The sequence below is a fragment of the Drosophila rhopaloa genome, unplaced genomic scaffold (genome assembly GCF_018152115.1).
Source record: "Drosophila rhopaloa isolate 14029-0021.01 unplaced genomic scaffold, ASM1815211v1 contig_115, whole genome shotgun sequence".
Lineage (NCBI taxonomy): Eukaryota > Metazoa > Arthropoda > Insecta > Diptera > Drosophilidae > Drosophila > Drosophila rhopaloa.
In genome coordinates, this window is record NW_025334990.1 from 12,791,115 (window position 1) to 12,811,364 (window position 20,250).

Consider the following 20,250-nt stretch of genomic DNA (forward strand, 5'->3'; position numbering starts at 1 on the left):
AAAAGTCTGAGAGGGACTATCATAAAAATCTCAGCGGGATATTACAATTGCTCTAAGTGGTTCGTGTAACCCGAGAGTCCCAGCTGTGAAGTATCATTTTGCTGTGTATTTTAAAAGGACAACAGCAAACAAAGACCCTTTAAAATCACTTTCTGTTTGGTTATTCGTTTCTTTATTAGGTTTTTTATTGTTGTTTAATAATTTTTAAGACAAGACTAACGGCTGAACTCGACAAAACGATCAAGTTTCTTCGCTGAGTTCAGCGAATCGGTTTTGTTTATTGTGACATAAACAATATGACGATCACTTTGGGATTTCGAAGTCGAGATCCAAAATGCTGAGGCTACAGAAAACACCGCTAGAAGAAATTCTATACGTACAGTGTACATTGTACATACTTGAAAAGCTCCATGAAACGAAGATACAAACAGTTATAGTTTACATAAACAAGACTAACAGTCAGCTCGGCTGACATCGCTTCCAGGCGATATGGGATTGTTTTTAGCTAAAATATTAAATATTCCATATATAGGCTTTCCTCCAACTGGATCCCGGGCTTCCTAGAAGTATGCATCGCAGTCCAGCAAAAGATCGCTAAAAAAACAACAGAATTCAGTAAGAATGTAAAATGGAGATAAGAGTTGTGTATACATACGGATTGAAGAACGGCGATCGCATCGGATACGTTCGCTTCGGCTTGGTCGCGAAACCCGATTCCAGCTGCTCGGTTTGCTGACGTGGCGCGTTCACATACTTCTCCGTCCGTTCGCGGTCTGGTTCGTACTTGGCTCTCGCCAAATCGGGTCTTCTCGAATCTTCTTCGTCCGGCAACGATTCTGCGGAGACCGAAGACTCTGCGGACGCATGCACATCTAGGTTGGCATGGGGTGCATAAATAATCCCATGTTTGACCTTCATGTGCATTTGCAGGAAGGTTCCCCGCTTGTAGCGCTTCTTGCAGGTGGGGCACCTGTGCTGCTTCTGCACCTCTTTGCCAAACCGACCCTCTGGCAGGTCCTCCCCCGAGTGGAAGTGACTCTCGTGATATCTCAACGACTGGCGGGAGCTCAATCGCTTACCGCACCAGTCGCACTCGAACTGTCCGCGCATTGAAGTTGGCAACTTGCATAATTTTGGTTTCATCTGCTCCGGAGATGGGCTTTTTTTTGGCAACGATGATTGAAGTTGCGGTTTCACCAGCTCATTTGCTGGCTCATTCACCGGATCGGACCTTCTCTCTGGCAGGGAAATCCTCTGCTGCGTCATTTGAATCGGTAATTGAGGTTTGTTAAGATGGGTTGCGAGCCCAGGCTGACCAGGAAACTCTGGTGAGGATTGCGGTGTCATGGGGAGATGCACGGGCCGGTGTCTTGAGAATTTTAGTGGTGGCTGTACGGGTATTTCGTTGTGCGGTGGATTAAGTGAGTGTTGGATGGGATAGTGCATTGGCTGTGGAATCGCGTGATGATGAGCTGGTGGCATTGAAAACGGCATCGGCGGTTGGATGGGCTGTGAGTATAGCTCCAATTGTGGCTGATGTACGTACTCCATGGGCAGATGATACTGCTGATAATGATTCATGGGCTGATCGATAGGATGATGATGATGATGATGGTGGTGGAACATTGGCTGTGGCTTCTGCACCTGCTCACGCGATGTGTTCCAGGCGTGGATGTCCGCCGCATGCTGAGTGAGGTGCTCCTTGAAGGTCTCGATGTCGTTGAAGGGCTGCTGGCATAGGTAGCACGGTATGCAGAGCACGAATCCTGGCGGAACATTCACCTGTTCGTTGCGGGCCAGTAGCTCCTTGAGCAGAGGCATGTCCTTGGAATCGGGGTTCGTTAATGGCCAGGGTTCATTGGTGGGCGAAAGAGGCGGTGAAAGAGGTAGGCCGTTCGGAATTTTCGGATACATCCTTGCGGGAAACACAAAGTGCTCCGGCTGCCGGTGGTAATAATGTTGATGATTTATGGGCTCCGTCTCAATGATCTCCACATCGCTGTCACTTTCCACGGGCATTGTGTTCTTGGGTTTTAGGTAAAAAAGTAATTGAGAACTGAACTGTACAATCGGTTTTACAGTAAAACTCACCAGGGGGCCGGATGCCATGCTCTTTTACAGTTACAATAGGGTCCACACAAAAAATCTAAATTTTGAACACGAGTGCACAACTGCGCACTTCTACGTCTCGCCGTAGACTGAAAACAAACTGAAACGAACGATTTCTATTTATACCATTCTCTGCTACGCTCTTAATTTCTAAGCACTGATTATGTCGATCTTTTAAATTCAAACTAGCGCCTGGAATTGTTTTTGTGTAATATAATAAAGGAGATAAAGACAAAATAAGTAGTCTATTTATTTTTTGCGTTATCACGTTAGAGTCGTCTAATCTATCTTACTATTGCATACTCATTTTGCAAATGAGTTGGAGGCAATTTAATATTAACTGTACAAAAATATATTAAATGTTAATCAGTAATTTACAGCAATTGTATACTTTCAATACTTAATTACATATTTTTTAAATGATTCAACAAGCACTCATTAGAATTTGTGTGGCCTGAGCCTTTTTTATTATAGGAAAAAGGATATCAAGCAGGTAGAAAATAAACCCTAGATAAAACTAAGTATTTTCTCAAGGCTCTTTTCTGAGGCCATGTGGTATATAAGATAAGAAAAGAGAATGGCGAAGATTTTAGGGCTTCGACATGTTTAAACAAAGCATCAGGGACTGTACAAAAAGTGTACCACATTCTTTTGGCCTTAGCCATTTATAATCTTTGTTAGTTCGATGTATTCGAATTATGGGAATGAGCGTTTTTGACAAGAATAAAGTAATCATTCTATATCCAAGTTCCGACCCTAGGTCGGATTGATTGGCCGAATATAAAACCCAAAAAAATCCAATTTCCTAACTTTACAAACACCAAAATGGCATTTTCCGATCAATCAGTTATATGGCGGCTATAGAATATAGTCGGTCGATCCCGGCCATTCCAACTTATAGACTGCGTGAAAAGGAAAGAAGGGTGTGAGCAAAGTTTCAATTCGATATCTTTAAAACTGAGAGACTAGATCGCGTAGAAACAGAGAGACCGAGCTCAAAGAAGCTGGGTCGACTAAAATTGAATTTTCGAAAATTGAATAGCTTAATCGTTTGTCCATTTTTTGCCCATGTTTGCCCACTTTTTAATTTTTTTTGCCCACCTTTAGTTTTGAAAATATGGAATCTTCGAAAATTTTCGAAAACATAAAAGTTGACTTTTTCAAATTTTTTTTTTTTAATCGCAAGAGAATCGTTTGCCTACGTTTGCCCATCTTTTAGAATTTTGAAAATATTTATACTTTTGAAAATATTCGACATTTTAAGTTTTGATCATATTTACCTGCAGAAAAAATTGTTTGCCCACCCCTTAAAAATGGTTTTTACGAAAAAATAAAAGATGCCCATGTTTGCCCATCTCCTGAAATTTAAGAATTAAAAAAAAAAAATCGTTTGCCCACCTCTAAAAAATAGTTAATTTTGAGAAAAACTTTTGCCGACGGCTTAAACACGAGAACTTCACCAGAACACGTTTGCCCACCCCTTAAAAATGGCAAACGATTAAGCTATTCAATTTTCGAAAATTCGATTTTAGTCGACCCAACTTCTTTGAGCTGACAGACGGACATGCTTATATCAACTCAGGACGCGATCCTGATCAAGAATATATATACTTTACACTTTATATACTTTTGACCAAAATTATAATACCCTCTGCAAAGGAATATAAAGGAAGAAAGCAGGAGACGACCGTTTATGGATTTGATTTCCCGACGACTTGTTAATTGAATCCCCATATACATATGTACATACATATGTATTATTCCAAGGGGATAAGAATAACCAAAAGATTTCATGGCGCCGCCACACTGATTTCCAAATGTACTTACGTATATTTTATATATTATTTTCTTGGCCTTGCCTGGCCTTTAAAATATTTTTTAATTGTTGTTATAAGTATTAAGAGATAGAAAACCCTCGGGAACAAATGGCAATCAGAACATTTAAAAGTCCATTAATTTCTATTATGGCTGATTATCAAGGAATCTTGTTATATGAATTTGCTGCTCTTATCAATTGTTGTGAACCTATGCAAATCAGAAATCTATTGAAACATTTTTTTAGTTTTATTGTTTTTTTAATACAAACTTTTAAAATTATTAATTATAAATTTGTATAGAATTTTGGAAGGGGACACATTTTTTAAAACCTAAACTGTATCTGAAATGGACAAAATTAGTAAATATCGGCAAGTCTCTGTGGTATTGGTCCGATTTCTCCCGATAGCAAACTTATTTATGTAAAGTCTTTTTTAGTATCAAATACAAAATGGTTGTATAAGCAGATAAAGATTTTGATATACCATCAATCATGCCACTGAATCACGCTGTTGCCATGGAATTAAAAAGATTTGGTTTTAAAGATCTTGACCTTCAGCAAATTGTTGAGGATGTGATTAAGTACGAAAAGTGGAATGTGTTCTCACGTCCAAAAGGTGTTTTGTTCGCCTAGACTCACGTCAGTATCAGTGCAAAGGAATATGCGGTCGTAGCTGAAGGACTCTACATTTATCATATGTGGATATGTGGCTTTTAAATTTCAGTGGGCTTATCACTTAGGAAGCTTATCACTTTTGAGCTGTGGTTAGAATCCGATACTCCGTTCAAAAGTTATTCTAAAAACTTTTTAGTAAGCATACATATGTATGTTTAAATTTAAGAAGAGAACCCAGTTTAGAAAACTGTTTTTTTATTGCATAAGTTGTTAGTACAACTATACAAGAACATGTTGCTTAAGTTTCAAAACGACATTTCAATTAGTTCCGATGATGTGGCCACCCTGATAAATCCTAATTCGAAAAGTTATTGACGAATCGATCGAAAATATGTTTGAATAATCTTTATTCAAGTCCGAAAAATATGAACCAAACTCTGGACTGATATTATTAAGTAAAATATATATTTATTTATGTAAGCAAAGTGAAAAAATTAATATAAAAATCATAAAAAAAACTCACTAATAAGGGAGTCCTTTTTATTTTATTAAACAGATGTCGTTGAAAAAAACTAATAACTCTGATTTGTCATAAATTATCTAATTAAAATATCAAAATAACCTAAAAACTATTTTTAATTTGATATCCGATCAGTCCTTAGGAAGCAAAACTCAGTCAAAGCATATAATCTTGTCAACAGCTTCCAATTGCTTAATATAAGCAAAAACACCAAAGAATTACTGTCAAAGATTAAACCAAAGTATGACGCACATTAAAAGCAGCAACCTTGGATGTAGAAAACAATAATCTTTGAGGACAATCAACATATACTTGAGATGCTAGAAAATTGTTGATTGAATTTACTGAAAATAAACTGTAATATTAGTTAGTATTTAATATTAGATCTTTATTATTTTTTGATGTCGAAGTGTACTCCTAGATATGTCACTTCACGTGGTTTAACATGAGCGGCGGGCAGTTTTACCTGTTCAGGGTGAACGTAACGTGCTTGCATTTTTGTTCGTTCACTTTAATTCGCCAATCTGATAGCCACTTTTCAACATCGACCAGATGAAGAGCGAACTGCGCAGTTGCTTGCATCGGGCATTTTGAGCGGCTGAGAATGGCTGTATCATTAGCAAACGTACATGTTGTTAGTCGTGTGCTTGTTGGGATGTCTGCTGTGTAGAGGACATATAATGTTGGCCCGAGCACGATTTCTTGAGGAACTCTAGCTCCAGTAGTGAAATAGAATAATTTAAATTTAATTTTGATTTCTTTATGTTATATATGTATAAGCACTCGATATAAACATCGAGATATCGTTGTAAGGAATATCGATCCCATTGCGTTGTTAAGAACCATCTCAAAAAATGACAGAAGCGAATAAGAGAAGGAAAAATGACCAAGTTTTTAAGCGTGCTCCCCAACGCAAACGGTAATACACATCGATTCGGAAGCTGAAATTTAAATAAAGTTAATTTTAAATACATAGTTCTATTAATAACAATATCATGCAAAACAAGAAAGGAAGCAAACTTCGGCAAGCCGAAGTTTATATACCCTCGCAGTTGTCACAAATCTACTACATTTCGATTTCTATGCCTATATTAATAAAAACAAGAAAGGAAAGCTAACTTCGGGCGGAGCCGAAGTTGATATACCCTTGCAGAATACTCTGTAAATTATATTCTCCAAAATTATTCATATGATGCATTCTTAATACTCATAAAAAATCCGAACTTCCTAATATTAACAACAACAAAGTTATGGCATTTCCAATCGTTCAGTTATATGGCAGCTATAGGATATAGTCGGCCGATCCTTATGAAATTTGATAGGTCGGATTGATTGGCCAAAAATAAAATCCATAGAAAATCCCAACTTCCTAACTTTACAAACACCAAAGTTATGGCATTTCCGATCAATCAGTTATATGGCAGCTATAGGATATAGTCGGCCGATCCTTATGAAATTTGGTAGGTCGGATTGATTGGCCAAATATAAAACCCATAGAAAATCCCAACTTCCTAACTTTACAAACACGAAAGTTATGGCATTTCCGATCAATCAGTTATATGGCAGCTATAGGATATAGTCGGCCGATCCTTATGAAATTTGGTAGGTCGGATTGATTGGCTAAATACATAACCCATAGAAAATCCCAACTTGCTAACTTTACAAACACCAAAATGATGGCATTTCCGATCAATCAGTTATATGGCAGCTATAGGATATAGTCAGCCGATCCCGGCCGTTCCGACTTATATACTGCGTGCAAAGGAAAGAAGGGTGTGTGCAAAGTTTCAATCCGATAGCTTTAAAACTGAGAGACTAGTTTGCGTAGAAACAGACAGACGGACAGACGGACAGACGGACATGGCTATATCAACTCAGGAGGTGATCCTGATCAAGAATATATATACTTTATAGGGTCGGAGATGTCTCCTTCACTGCGTTGCACACTTTTGACCAAAATTATAATACCCTCTGCAAGGGTATAACAATGAAGATATATATGTCAATTTTGCGATGAATTTGGCTATCGTTCTATGGCAGCTATATGATATTGTTGTCCGATTTTAATTTAATTAAAAGCGTAATTCCATAATATTTAAATATTAACAAACGAAAGAACAACAACAACAAATAAAAAAAAAACAAAGTTATAATTTTTTTAAATTGTTTTTTGTAAAATTGTAAGCAGATAGTTTTTGAACTTAGGGACCAGTTTGCGTAGAAACGGACAGACGGACATGGCCAGATCGACTATCCTGGTGATGCTGATCAAGAATATATATACTTTATAGGGTCGGAAATTTCTCCTTCACTGAGTTGCAAACTTTTGCCTGAAATTATAATACCCTCTACAAGGGTATAAAAAAGATTATATTTTCAGGTTCAATTGAGCTTCGAGGTCCTGATATATGTGGGGCTTAAGTTTTAAGGCATCGGATGAGCCAGACCCAGTGAATATTTCTTATATTGGTCCCACAAATGGAGGTGATCTACAAACCCCGTGTGTTGGATCCCTGATCAATCACCGTTACGTTTTAACAGGTATACCGGTATGAAGTGAGCGTCAAGATACAAATGTATCGATAGGCAAAATTTGTTGTGAACGAGCCTTTATTTATTTTTTTTTGTTTACTATGACATCTGTGAAACATATTTAGTATACATCAAGTCATTGAACAGACAACATTATATTTATTCATCGTGTTAAAAATGTGGAATTTTGTACCAGAAAGTTATGATTTGCGGAAATCATTAATTTTTTGTTTTCATTTAAAGATAAGTACTGCATGGATCCGTGTGTTGGATCCGTGATTAATTCCCGATACGTTTTAACAGGTATACCGGTATGAAGTGAGCGTCAAGATACAAATGTCTCGATAGGGAACATTTGTTGTGAACGAGCCTTTATTTATTTTTTTTTGTTTTGTTTCAAGTCATGGAACAGACAACATTATATTTATTCATTGTGTTAAAAATGTGGAATTTTGTACCAGAAAGTTATGATTTGAGGAAAGCATTAATTTTTATACCCTTGCAGAGGGTATTATAATTTTGGTCAAAAGTGTGCAACGCAGTGAAGGAGACATCTCCGACCCTATAAAGTATATATATTCTTGATCAGGATCACCTCCTGAGTTGATATAGCCATGTCCGTCTGTCCGTCTGTCTGTTTCTACGCAAACTAGTCTCTCAGTTTTAAAGCTATCGAACTGAAACTTTGCACACACCCTTCTTTTCTTTGCACGCAGTATATAAGTCGGAACGGCCGGGATCGGCTGACTATATCCTATAGCTGCCATATAACTGATTGATCGGAAATGCCATCATTTTGGTGTTTGTAAAGTTAGCAAGTTGGGATTTTCTATGGGTTATGTATTTAGCCAATCAATCCGACCTACCAAATTTCATAAGGATCGGCCGACTATATCCTATAGCTGCCATATAACTGATTGATCGGAAATGCCATAACTTTGGTGTTTGTTAAATTAGGATTTTGGGATTTCCTATGGGTTTTATATTTGGCCAATCAATCCGACCTACCAAATTTCATAAGGATCGGCCGACTATATCCTATAGCTGCCATATAACTGATTGATCGGAAATGCCATAACTTTGGTGTTTGTTAAGTTAGGAAGTTGGGATTTTTTATGAGTGTTAATAATGCATCATATGAATAATTTTGGAGAAAAGAATTTACAGAATATTCTGCAAGGGTATTTCAACTTCGGCTCCGCCCGAAGTTAGCATTCCTTCTTGTTTGTTTTCATTTAAAGATAAGTACTGCATGGATCCGTGTGTTGGATCCGTGATTAATTCCCGATACGTTTTAACAGGTATACCGGTATGAAGTGAGCGTCAAGATACAAATGTCTCAATAGGGAACATTTGTTGTGAACGAGCCTTTATTTATTATACCCGTTACTCGTAGAGTAAAAGGGTATATTGTATTCGTGCAAAAGTATGTAACAGCTAGAAGGAAGCGTTTCCGACCCTATAAAGTATATATATTCTTGATCAGGGTCACTAGCCGAGTCGATATAGCCATGTCCGTCTGTCCGTCTGTCCGTCTGTCTGTCCGTCTGTCTGTCCGTCTGTCTGTCCGTCTGTCTGTCTGTCCGTCTGTCTGTCTGTCCGTATGAACGCTGAGATCTCGGAAACTATAAAAGCTAGAAGATTGGCATTTTGCATGCAGATTCTAGGAGTTCCTACGCAGCGCAAGTTTGTTTCAAAATGGTGCTACGCCCCCTCTGACGCCCACAATCGCTTATATTTTAAAAATTTAAATATTTCGGAAAAGTAAAAATGCAGTTTTATTGTGTTTATCAATACCTATCGAATTGTAGAAGAAATTTTTCAAATCGGACCATTCGTTAAAAAGTTATGCGTGATCAAAGTTTCTATCTCCATCTCCCTTGCACTCCCTTTACCTGAGTAACGGGTATCTGATAGTCGGGGCACCCGACTATAGCGTTCTCTCTTGTTTTTTTTTGTTTTGTTTCAAGTCATGGAACAGACAACATTATATTTATTCATCGTGTTAAAAATGTGGAATTTTGTACCAGAAAGTTATGATTTGCGGAAAGCATTAATTTTTAGTTTTCATTTAAAGATAAGATAATGCTTGCCGAGGCATATGGTGATTATGCTCTATCAGTAGCAACATGCAAAAGATGGTTTCAACGGTTCAGAAATAATAATTTTGTTGTGAGTTTGGGTGACGCCGAATTGCAAACGATATTGGATGGAGTCAAAAGCAAATGGCAGAAATCTTAAATGTTGCACAACAAAAAATTTCTGATCGTTTAAAAGCAATGGGAAAGATCCAAAAGTCTGGAAAATGGGTGGTTCATGAATTGAATGAAAGACCCAGAAGAAAATCGGTTTTGCATTGGATTGTTACTGGCGATGAAAAATGGATTTATTTTATTTTTTAATCCTAAACGGAAAAAATCATGGCTTAATCCGGGACAACCATCAATATCGACTGAAAAACCAGATCGATTCGGCACGAATACAATGCTGTGTGTTTGATGGGACTAGAAAGGTGTGGTGTACTTCGAGCTCCTAAAACCTGGTGAAGCCGTTAATACTGATCGATACCGACAACAAATGATCAATTTGAATTATGCATTGATTAAGAAACGACCAGCAAAGGTAATTTTGCTCCATGACAATGCACCTGCACACAAAGCAGAACTGGTTCAGGATACAATCAAAACACTTGGCTGGGAGCTGCTACCTTACCCGCCGTATTCACCAGACTTGGCTCCTTTCGACAAATTCCCAGAAAGGTGGTCAAAATGTGTAGAAAACAATGGCCAATACTTTGAATAAAATGTCTATTTTTCCCATTAATAATTAGTGTTTTATGTTCACAAAAAAACGCTCAATTCATACCGGTATACAGACAGCGTCTGATATCGGAACACCGTAAGAAATCTTTCTTAAAAATAGGTTAACTAATAAAAATTTAATTTGAAGCTAAATTAATGTTGGTCTAATCCTTAAAAAACATTTATCTCATTGACCTTTAAATAAATCTTTGGTAATTAAGTTACTGTGAGTCAAATTTATAATTTATATTTGTCTTTTTAATGAAATCTTTTTATACCGGTTTAATATGTATGATTTATTGGAAGAACTTCCCACACAACGCAAACAAAGGAAAGTCCATATCATGATGCATCTTCGTTTTGATTATACAGTCTTTACAGAACCTTGCTGAAATTGGATTATGAATTGTTTTTTTTTTTGTCAAAGTGTATATATCTATTGCAAAACTTAACAGGTATACTGCAGGTTGTAAAAGATTGAGAATTGATATTGAGGATTAAATTAAGAAATGAGAATATGCCGTTTTGAAGAGTTCTTGGAACCCCAATTTTTGAAATTAGAAAAACCAATTTGAAACGTTATATTTCTTTATATTGCTTTTTGGGACGATATCATAAAGACGTCCCAAAAAGCAATATATTTGTCTGCATTCAGCTGTAAGAGCTTTTAGAAATCCTCATTTGGAGTTTTTAAGGAGTTCAGTTTCTAATAAATGCGAACTTCCCTTTACTATCACCAGTTGTACACTCATTTAGGGTTGGAAGTCATAATAATCACTCATTCCCAAAAGACTTTTTTTCGCCATTCATCTTTTTGAAACATTATCTGCATTATCTGCTGTATGGAGCAATCACCCTTATCACCAACGATGAGATTTTCCAGAAACATCATTTTCTATAATTACATCTTGAAGGCTCTCGTCGAATTGTCTAAATTCTGTGGCAGGATAACTAGTTCCTTTCCAAGAGCCTGAAGTTCTATCGCAATTAGGTCGCCGATCTTTCGGCACTGATGTTAGTTATGTTTAATGTTTAATAGGTAGCTCAATATTTACTTTGTGAAGAAGGCTATTTGAAATAAGTTTTCTGGGAATATTTTTTTTGTACATTTTATTTGGATTTTTTAAACTGTTTTTGCGATATTATTTATGACTTACCCGATACATATTAAAAGCGTAATTTCATTTGAAATTCCTCTTTAAACATCTTCTTTGTTGGCCTTTTCTTGTTGAAGTTTTGAAACCACTATATATTTTTCACGGCAATTTTGGTGGAAACTCATCTCGTTAAGAACTTTTCTTTCCTGTTTTTTTAATCTGTTCAGGAAGATAAAGCCCTTGTTTTCCTTCATCTCTCTTCATCATGCCATTATAATTTATTTGGCAAATTCCTCCGATTTATCCATAGTTCTAAATTACGGCCACGATTCGGCCAAAATAATCTGTTCTGAAAAAATGTGTGACAATGATAACAATTTTGAGCCACTGTCTAACGAACTTATTCAAAAAAACTTGCATCTTTTAGGCGTAAGATAAGGCAAGTTCTTGAGAAGAACAAGTATCTAGAGCCGACTTTTTGCTTTTAAAAACAATGATTCATTTTATGACTTATGAACGTGGAGGCACTGGTTTTTTCAGTGGCTCAAGGTCTCAAATTGAAATTATTAACAAGTTCGTGGAGATCTTCTCTTTATTGGCATTACTTACCACCAATGTGCTTGGGGATCTTGTTTTCATTTGCCTTACTTACCTCGAATATATACATACGTGCATGGCGGGGTTTTCCCGGGGTTATCTGCGATCCAACGCCCAATCGTAATCTCTGACGTACTCTGCGTGTCTGCTGGCTTACCCCAGCGGTTAAAGCTGTTTATGTGGGATCTGCCGAATCTGTCTTACTGAACTAGTAAGCGAAACAAGCTCCGGCATTAATCATTCTTTATTAATTATTCTTAACACGTTTAAGCTTAAGAACCAGCTGTAACGGATTTTTGAGTTAAAAAAATCTAACGAAAGAATAAAAAACACTCGCATCTTTTAGGCGTAAGATAAGGCAAGTAATTGTATAAAACAAGCTCTTGGAGCCGACTTTCAGCTTTTAAAAAGAATGATTCATTTTATAACTTGCGAACGTGGAGGTAGTCATTTTTTCAGTGGCGCAAGGCTTCAAATTGAAATTATTAACAAGTTCTTGGAAATCTTCTTTTCATTTGTTTTACTCACAACGTCCTTTCATTTGATTGACTTACTTCCAATATATATGTACAGGTCGGGGATTCCCAGGGGTTATCTGCATTCCAACGGCCCGAAATTGGAATCTCTTACGTACTCATGGCTTAATCCAGTGGTTTAAGCTCTGTATGTGGAATCTGCCGGTGCGCTGTCTTTGGAACTAGTCGGCGAAACATGCTTCTGCTTTACGTATTTTTTATTACTCATTCTTAATACGTTTAAGCTTAGGAACCAGCTGTTTTAGAATTTCTGGGAACGCTGTCCGGTGATGCCAGACTGAAAGCGTAACGGATTTTTGAGTTACAAAATTTGTAGTGGATTTTTTGAATTATTATACATATTAAGTGGGGGATCCGGAATAAAATTTGGGTTAAAATACTAAAATGTAAATATAATTATGTTAAAAATCAAACTGTAAGTAATGATAATATTTAATGATTTTGTGTTGTGTAACACTTTTTTTTAGTCATCTAAAATATTTTTAAAAGCTAATTATTCTGTTAAATGTTATTAATAGCAGCAGTGTCGTTAGCTCAGAGAAAACATCTGGCGATCTAGTTCTTTATTATTCTCATTACAGGGTGTTTTTAGACTGTATAGTCTAGAAAAATGCACCAATTAAGGAACGTGCAAAAGCTTTTGCATGCTTGTTTATTTGTTGTTCAAAACGCTACAATTATAAATGACTAGCTAGTAATGTGACATTGAATTTGCATTTTGTATAACTTTAGTACATTGCTTGTACGTCAATGGTAGAACTAACTAAAGGCTTAACCTATTCCTTGGAGACGGGCTTGCAGGCGATCATGTAAACCGGAAAGAGTCCTTTGGGGAAGTTTTGTTGCTTGACCTTGCGCACGATGCGGAATCCGGCTTCCTTCAGGAAGCGCTCGTAGCTGTCTAGTGGCCGGGTGACCGAGGAGTCCTCCTTGTCCTCTACCGTCTTCCTGGAGCTGCTCACGTTCTCCTTTAGGCAGAAGAAGGCGCCGGGCGCCAGTCCCAGCTTGATGCGCCGGAAAAAGGCGACCAGGTCACGGTCCGTGAGGTGGCCCAGCACCCACTGGCTCCAGATAAGGTCGTACTGCTGTGAGGGCGCGAACTTTTGCAGTCCTACGTTGTAGATCTGCCCCACCTTTCCGGGAGCTACGTCCTCCGAGGTGCAGTACTCCCGTGCCTTCTCCGCAAACGCAGGATCCTGCTCCACGAGGTCCACGCAGCTGAAGCGCGGGATAAGAAGATTCCTGGTCACACGCCCGATTCCCGCGCCGCAGTCCAAGGCCAACCTGTTGCCGGGAACGCGGATCTCGCGCAGAAACACACTGGAGCCCTGTATATCGATGGCGCTGATGTAGCCGAGACCACCGAGCATCCCGTTTACGGTGGCCGGAACCTCGGACCAGTACTTCTGCGCCTTATCGTAAAACTCGGGCTCCGGAACGATTTTGGTGGCACTGCCACTTGGGGACGGGAACTCCGCCCTTTCATCGGTTCTACCGTGTGCGCTGCTGGATTCCTCCTGGTCTGCCGGCTTTGGGCCAATGTCCTTGATCTCGTCCATCACTTTCAACTTGTCTGAAAGCTGTGCTTCCAATGTGGTTGTCATTTTTGTCAGGATTCCAAATTCCGCATGCTTTGTTTTGTTTTTACCAGGGATGCTCAACACTGCATGTCCGAGAGGGTGGCAACGCCGCCGCGAACATCTGTTCGAGGAGAGAAAACTTTATCGTTTTGTTTATTTTACGAGTTTTGTGTTTAATTTTTTATTGCTGTTTCAAAATGACGCTCGATTTGGATGCAAATAAGAAGGATGACAAGTTGCTGATCACCACCATCCAGCAGGAGTACAAAATCCTGGCTGAATAGTGAGATTTCGCCGTAGTTCGTCAAAGAGTGCAAAACTAACTAACAAATTACTCCTTTTTTCTTTTTAGCAAAATGATTGAGTCGGAGAAGATAAGTGGCATATATGTTATCCCCAGCTATTCAAATTCCTTGCGTGAGTATACCAACATATATGTTTTATGAATGTGATAGCTAATTTCACTGTTTTTTTAGAATGGTTCGGGGTCTTCTTTGGACGCCAGGGGTTATATGCGGACAGTGTCTTTCGCTTCTCGATTTTACTGCCTGATCGATTTCCTGACGACAAAGGTCTTCCGGTAAGAAGGATAGTGGAAAAACCAAGTGAATAGTACTTAACATACCCCACCTAGACTGTTATATTCCAGCAGGGCGTACTGCATCCTCATGTGTGTCCGTACACCCACAGCTTGGACGTGAGTCACGCTTTTCCCGAGTGGCGATGTGGAGAGGATCACCTCTGGCAGCTGCTTAAGTACATGCAGGCCATATTTTCCGATCCCGTGGACAGTACTCGTGGCATTGAAATGGATAAACTTAAGAACAGTGAGGCTGCAGAGTTGCTGATGACCAACAAAGAGGAGTTTGCAGCCCGAGTGCAGGAAAACATAAAGGAGAGCAAGGAGCATATCTACGACACCCCACCCACTGAGGATCCGCACTACATAGTATTCGAAAAGTTTCAGCCGGACTTACACGGGCCAGTTTTGGAGCGCATTAAGGCTGGAAGAAGCAAGCAGATGGACACCTCCTCGCAGCAGGCAAACGGAGGCCATGCCACTGGTCTCTCCTGGGTGAAGGAGGGTGAGTTCAAGCCCCTCAGCGTCGAGTAAAAGCATTATACTGGTTCTGTAAGTTATAAAAGTAGTACTAACGTTGTCTCAATTTTAATCCATTAAAGTTATTCGATTATATACACTCCTCATTCATGGGGAATCGCTGGGTATTGTTAACCCAATCGTTCTCCAGCTTCAATCGCACTCCGTTCCATCGAAAATGTGTGGGGGAAGCCTCGCCGGTCGGAAACTCAAAGTGCTGGCTCAGTTCTATGGCCAGTTTGGAGCGGACCAGGCCAATGCCGCCCACCTGTAGCGTTGCTGGATGATAGACTCTTCCATTTCGCGGATCCATGTACAGTTTGTGGGGTTCGTAGGGCAGAGTTAGGACCTGTCCCGAATGCGCATAGCTAAGCACGTCTTTATCATCCTTTTTGAGTTGTTCTGTAAACACAAGGGGCGTGTCATCACATCTTATGAAATTCCTTTCCCTTCCACAAAGGGAAATGTAAGGAAAATCGCTTTCATATCTATTGGTTTTGTTCAGTCGCAGGCGGTTGAAAAAGAACTTTAGGAAGTCCTTTTCCTTAAAACAACTGGTAAAGTTTTTCATTTTGGCATCATCCAAAAATAGCTTCAAACAATTTTCTATTACTTTACAAATATTTTCATTGTTTTAGTACTTACCATTCCCTCATGATCAATATAGTAAAAGTACTCGCGAATTTTTGGCTCTGGTGACTGTCCTTGATTGTATTGCAAATAACGACAAAATGGTCTTGGAAATCCAACTAATTTCGGCTTTATTATAAATCTAGAACCTTGTATAAACATTGTTATTATGTCTGAGGTCTGTGTTTGCGAAAATACAGCAAAAACAGCTGACTTTTGTTTACTATGTGAGGTTGTTCCACAGACAATTTCATTAAATTTTGGCTGATGTTCTTCTGAAAACCCTGTTTACAAGGTCAAACCTTTGTGACGAGTTGTTTTTGTACATGGGCATAAATGTAAATCGCATTAAAGTTACAAAATGAGTTTATAATTTTTTCTTTAAATTGTGTGGCTTCTGCTTGAAAACGCAATTTGCCACAAAAGCTCTATTACTTTATTTATATGTATAACTTCTCGATAGGTTTTTTGAAAAACCGTTGGCCGAAAAGTATGCAAAGCTTTTTTTAGAAGCCTTTCTGTGAAATGTGAAAAACAACGATTTTATAAAACACAACTATTGTTTTATCATTATTTTTACGATTTTAAGTTTGTTGCTATGTTGGCAAATTGTAGATGCTCTAAAAAAAATCTCAATCAATAGTTTTTAAAAAAGGAAAATATTTACATATTTGCATCGTGTAAAAGTTTGATAGCCTGAAAGTCGTTGAAAAGGAATCTTCACTTCCCATATATGTTATCATAAAGAAAGATATAACTAAGTATAAAAACATACTTTGAACTTTGATAAATTGATTCCTTGAAATTTAATTAAATTAGTTTGTTTATATGTTTTTAGATTTTTATGGTGTTGCAATTCTGATATCTTTAGATTTGCAACCTTGGTCAACTGATACGTGGCCTGTTAAGACCATAAATCGGAAAGACCTAAATTAAACTTAAACGTTATCTTGCTAAATAAGCGGCACGTGTATTAAACTGCCAATGTTTTAGATGTTGATACTCCAATAAATTCCAATAAATCGACTATGGGATACTCTTTAGTAAATATAAAACTGGAACGTTTTCTACCCATAATGGTGCGTCGAGAAATATAACAATGCCCATTGAAGCAGGGTATTAAGGTTTAATTCCCCGTATTTGGAGCTGATAAGATATGGTCTGTCCAGTAATTTGCTATGACTGGCTATTTTTGCACAATCGGCTTGATAGCTTATGAAAGATTTCCATTCAGACGGAGGCGTGGCCCGTATTATCTGTACGTCAATACGTAATAATCGCGCAGAAGTGTGTGGAATCTTTTTTGTATGAATAGTAGAAAACCGAATTATATTCTATATTTTTTAATCTAATCTTTAAGCTGCAGGTTTAATGATTTTTATACCCTTGCAGAGGGTATTATAATTTTGGTCAAAAGTGTGCAACGCAGTGAAGGAGACATCTCCGACCCTATAAAGTATATATATTCTTGATCAGGATCACCTCCTGAGTTGATATAGCCATGTCCGTCTGTCCGTCTGTCCGTCTGTCCGTCTGTCCGTCTGTCTGTCCGTCTGTCTGTCCGTCTGTCTGTCCGTCTGTCTGTTTCTACGCGAACTAGTCTCTCAGTTTTAAAGATATCGAATTGAAACTTTGCACACACCCTTCTTTCCTTTGCACGCAGTATATAAGTCGGAACGGCTGGGATCGGCCGACTATATCCTATAGCTGCCATATAACTGAACGATCGGAAATGCCATAACTTTGGTGTTTGTAAAGTTAGGAAGTTGGGATTTTCTATGGGTTTTGTATTTGGCTAATCAATCCGACATGCCGAATTTCATAAGGATCGGCCGACTATATCCTATAGCTTCCATATAACTGATTGATCGGAAATGCCATAACCTTGGTGTTTGTAAAGTTAGAATGTTGGGATTTTCTATGGGTTTTATATTTGGCTAATCAATCCGACATGCCGAATTTCATAGGGATCGGCCGACTATATCCTATAGCTGCCATATAACTGATTGATCGGAAATGCCATAACTTTGGTGTTTGTTAAGTTAGGAAGTTGGGATTTTCTATGGGTTTTATTTTTGGCCAATCAATCCGACCCACTAAACTTCATAAGGATCGGCCGACTATATCCTATAGCTGCCATATAACTGAACGATTGGAAATGCCATAACTTTGGTGTTTTTAAAGTTAGGAAGTTGGGATTTTTTATGAGTATTAAGAATGCATCATATGAATAATTTTGGAGAATATAATTTACAGAGTATTCTGCAAGGGTATATCAACTTCGGCTCCGCCCGAAGTTAGATTTCCTTTCTTGTTTTTTATAATACTGACTGTTGCTTCAGAGTTCAATGTTTCTAAAAATGAGGAGACTTTTACTAACCAGCCAAATATTTGTTTTTTTTAATGTGTGTCAATAAAATATAATTATTTATTTTTATACCCTTGCAGAGGGTATTATAATTTTGGTCAAAAGTGTGCAACGCAGTGAAGGAGACATCTCCGACCCTATAAAGTATATATATTCTTGATCAGGATCACCTCCTGAGTTGATATAGCCATGTCCGTCTGTCCGTCTGTCCGTCTGTCCGTCTGTCCGTCTGTCCGTCTGTCTGTTTCTACGCAAACTAGTCTCTCAGTTTTAAAGCTATCGGATTGAAACTTTGCACACACCCTTCTTTCCTTTGCACGCAGTATATAAGTCGGAACGGCCGGGATCGGCCGACTATATCCTATAGCTGCCATATAACTGATTGATCGGAAATGCCATAACTTTCGTGTTTGTAAAGTTAGGAAGTTGGGATTTTCTATGGGTTTTATATTTGGCCAATCAATCCAACCTACCAAATTTCATAAGGATCGGCCGACTATATCCTATAGCTGCCATATAACTGATTGATCGGAAATGCCATAACTTTGGTGTTTGTAAAGTTAGAAAGTTGGGATTTTCTATGGGTTTTATATTTGGCCAATCAATCCGACCCACCAAATTTCATAAGGATCGGAAGACTATATCCTATAGCTGCCATATAACTGAATGATCGGAAATGCCATAACTTTGGTGTTTGTTAAGTTAGGAAGTTGGGATTTTCTATGGATTTTATTTTTGGCCAATCAATCCGACCTACCAAATTTCATAAGGATCGGCCGACTATATCCTATAGCTGCCATATAACTGATTGATCGGAAATGCCATAACTTTGGTGTTTGTAAAGTTAGGAAGTTGGGATTTTCTATGGATTTTATTTTTGGCCAATCAATCCGACCTACCAAATTTCATAAGGATCGGCCGACTATATCCTATAGCTGCCATATAACTGATTGATCGGAAATGCCATAACTTTGGTGTTTGTAAAGTTAGGAAGTTGGGATTTTCTATGGATTTTATTTTTGGCCAATCAATCCGACCTATCAAATTTCATAAGGATCGGCCGACTATATCCTATAGCTGCCATATAACTGAACGATTGGAAATGCCATAACTTTGTTGTTGTTAAAGTTAGGAAGTTCGGATTTTTTATGAGTATTAAGAATGCATCATATGAATAATTTTGGAGAATATAATTTACAGAGTATTCTGCAAGGGTATATCAACTTCGGCTCCGCCCGAAGTTAGCTTTCCTTTCTTGTTCATGGATACATTTGTCTTACTAGCACAGTTTCCTGTTGGCAGACGAAGACTGCCTGAGTGGGACATTATCTGGCCTTTATATCTGACATCGTTCATACGCAACATCATTCTTGTTGGGTTCTCCGTCGGTTTGGCGATAAGACTCCCCCAACTTTGTTATTGCCCCAATCGCGCGTGCCGCAATATAAAAATAAAAATCTCAAAACCCCCTATATACACGTGTCTGCCTACCTATATTTATATATAACGCCAAGATGTATATATATTTTAGAGGCAGGGCTCCCAATAAATCCAGCTGATACCGGCGACAACAGAAACAGAGAGCATTGGCGAGGAGTCCTCTCTATTTTGATTTCACTCGCTCAAATCAGCCCCGAATCTTGGCCATCATTTCGAGTCATACGATTCTTCCTACTCTGCCGGCGAGTGCCAAATTATATAGGGGCACACACCGCCGTAAATATAATAAGATCCACGCGTCCGATCCAAATGGCCAGAGTATTCGAATTCCCTCCACAACATACCATAAAAGCTAATCATTTTCTGAAAGTTTCCATGAGCATAATAGATCTAATTCAGGGGTTGTGATGTGATTGCCTTTTTTACCTGGCAGTCGTGGGAAAGAGGGTATAAAATAAGGGACAGGATGCAATGATAAACTCTAAGGACGAAGGACTCTCAAGTCCTAAC

The 20,250-nt window shown here is 38.4% G+C and overlaps 4 protein-coding genes across 4 annotated transcripts; 1 reads left to right on the top strand and 3 right to left on the bottom strand.

The window, feature by feature from the left end:
* Nucleotides 1-155: 155 nt before the first annotated feature.
* Nucleotides 156-2,338, bottom strand: LOC108037556 (proline-rich extensin-like protein EPR1). Its single transcript, XM_017114158.1, has 3 exons — nucleotides 2,092-2,338; nucleotides 656-2,025; nucleotides 156-594 (listed from the first exon to the last, which is right to left on the bottom strand). The coding sequence occupies exons 1-3, from the start codon at nucleotides 2,107-2,109 to the stop codon at nucleotides 561-563; spliced, it is 1,422 nt and encodes a 473-aa protein (XP_016969647.1). The 5' UTR covers nucleotides 2,110-2,338; the 3' UTR covers nucleotides 156-560.
* A 10,904-nt stretch (nucleotides 2,339-13,242) lies between these two features.
* On the bottom strand, nucleotides 13,243-14,293 carry LOC108040891 (alpha N-terminal protein methyltransferase 1). Its single transcript, XM_017118555.2, has one exon. The coding sequence runs from the start codon at nucleotides 14,225-14,227 to the stop codon at nucleotides 13,400-13,402; it is 828 nt and encodes a 275-aa protein (XP_016974044.1). The 5' UTR covers nucleotides 14,228-14,293; the 3' UTR covers nucleotides 13,243-13,399.
* A 23-nt stretch (nucleotides 14,294-14,316) lies between these two features.
* LOC108040892 (protein crossbronx) lies at nucleotides 14,317-15,398 on the top strand. The gene is made up of 4 exons (XM_017118556.2): nucleotides 14,317-14,486; nucleotides 14,556-14,620; nucleotides 14,680-14,783; nucleotides 14,838-15,398. The coding sequence occupies exons 1-4, from the start codon at nucleotides 14,401-14,403 to the stop codon at nucleotides 15,315-15,317; spliced, it is 735 nt and encodes a 244-aa protein (XP_016974045.1). The 5' UTR covers nucleotides 14,317-14,400; the 3' UTR covers nucleotides 15,318-15,398.
* LOC108040893 (UPF0598 protein CG30010) lies at nucleotides 15,337-16,343 on the bottom strand. Its single transcript, XM_017118557.1, has 2 exons — nucleotides 15,948-16,343; nucleotides 15,337-15,894 (listed from the first exon to the last, which is right to left on the bottom strand). Exons 1-2 carry the CDS (start codon nucleotides 16,092-16,094, stop codon nucleotides 15,394-15,396), a joined length of 648 nt encoding a protein of 215 aa, XP_016974046.1. The 5' UTR covers nucleotides 16,095-16,343; the 3' UTR covers nucleotides 15,337-15,393.
* Nucleotides 16,344-20,250: the final 3,907 nt, after the last annotated feature.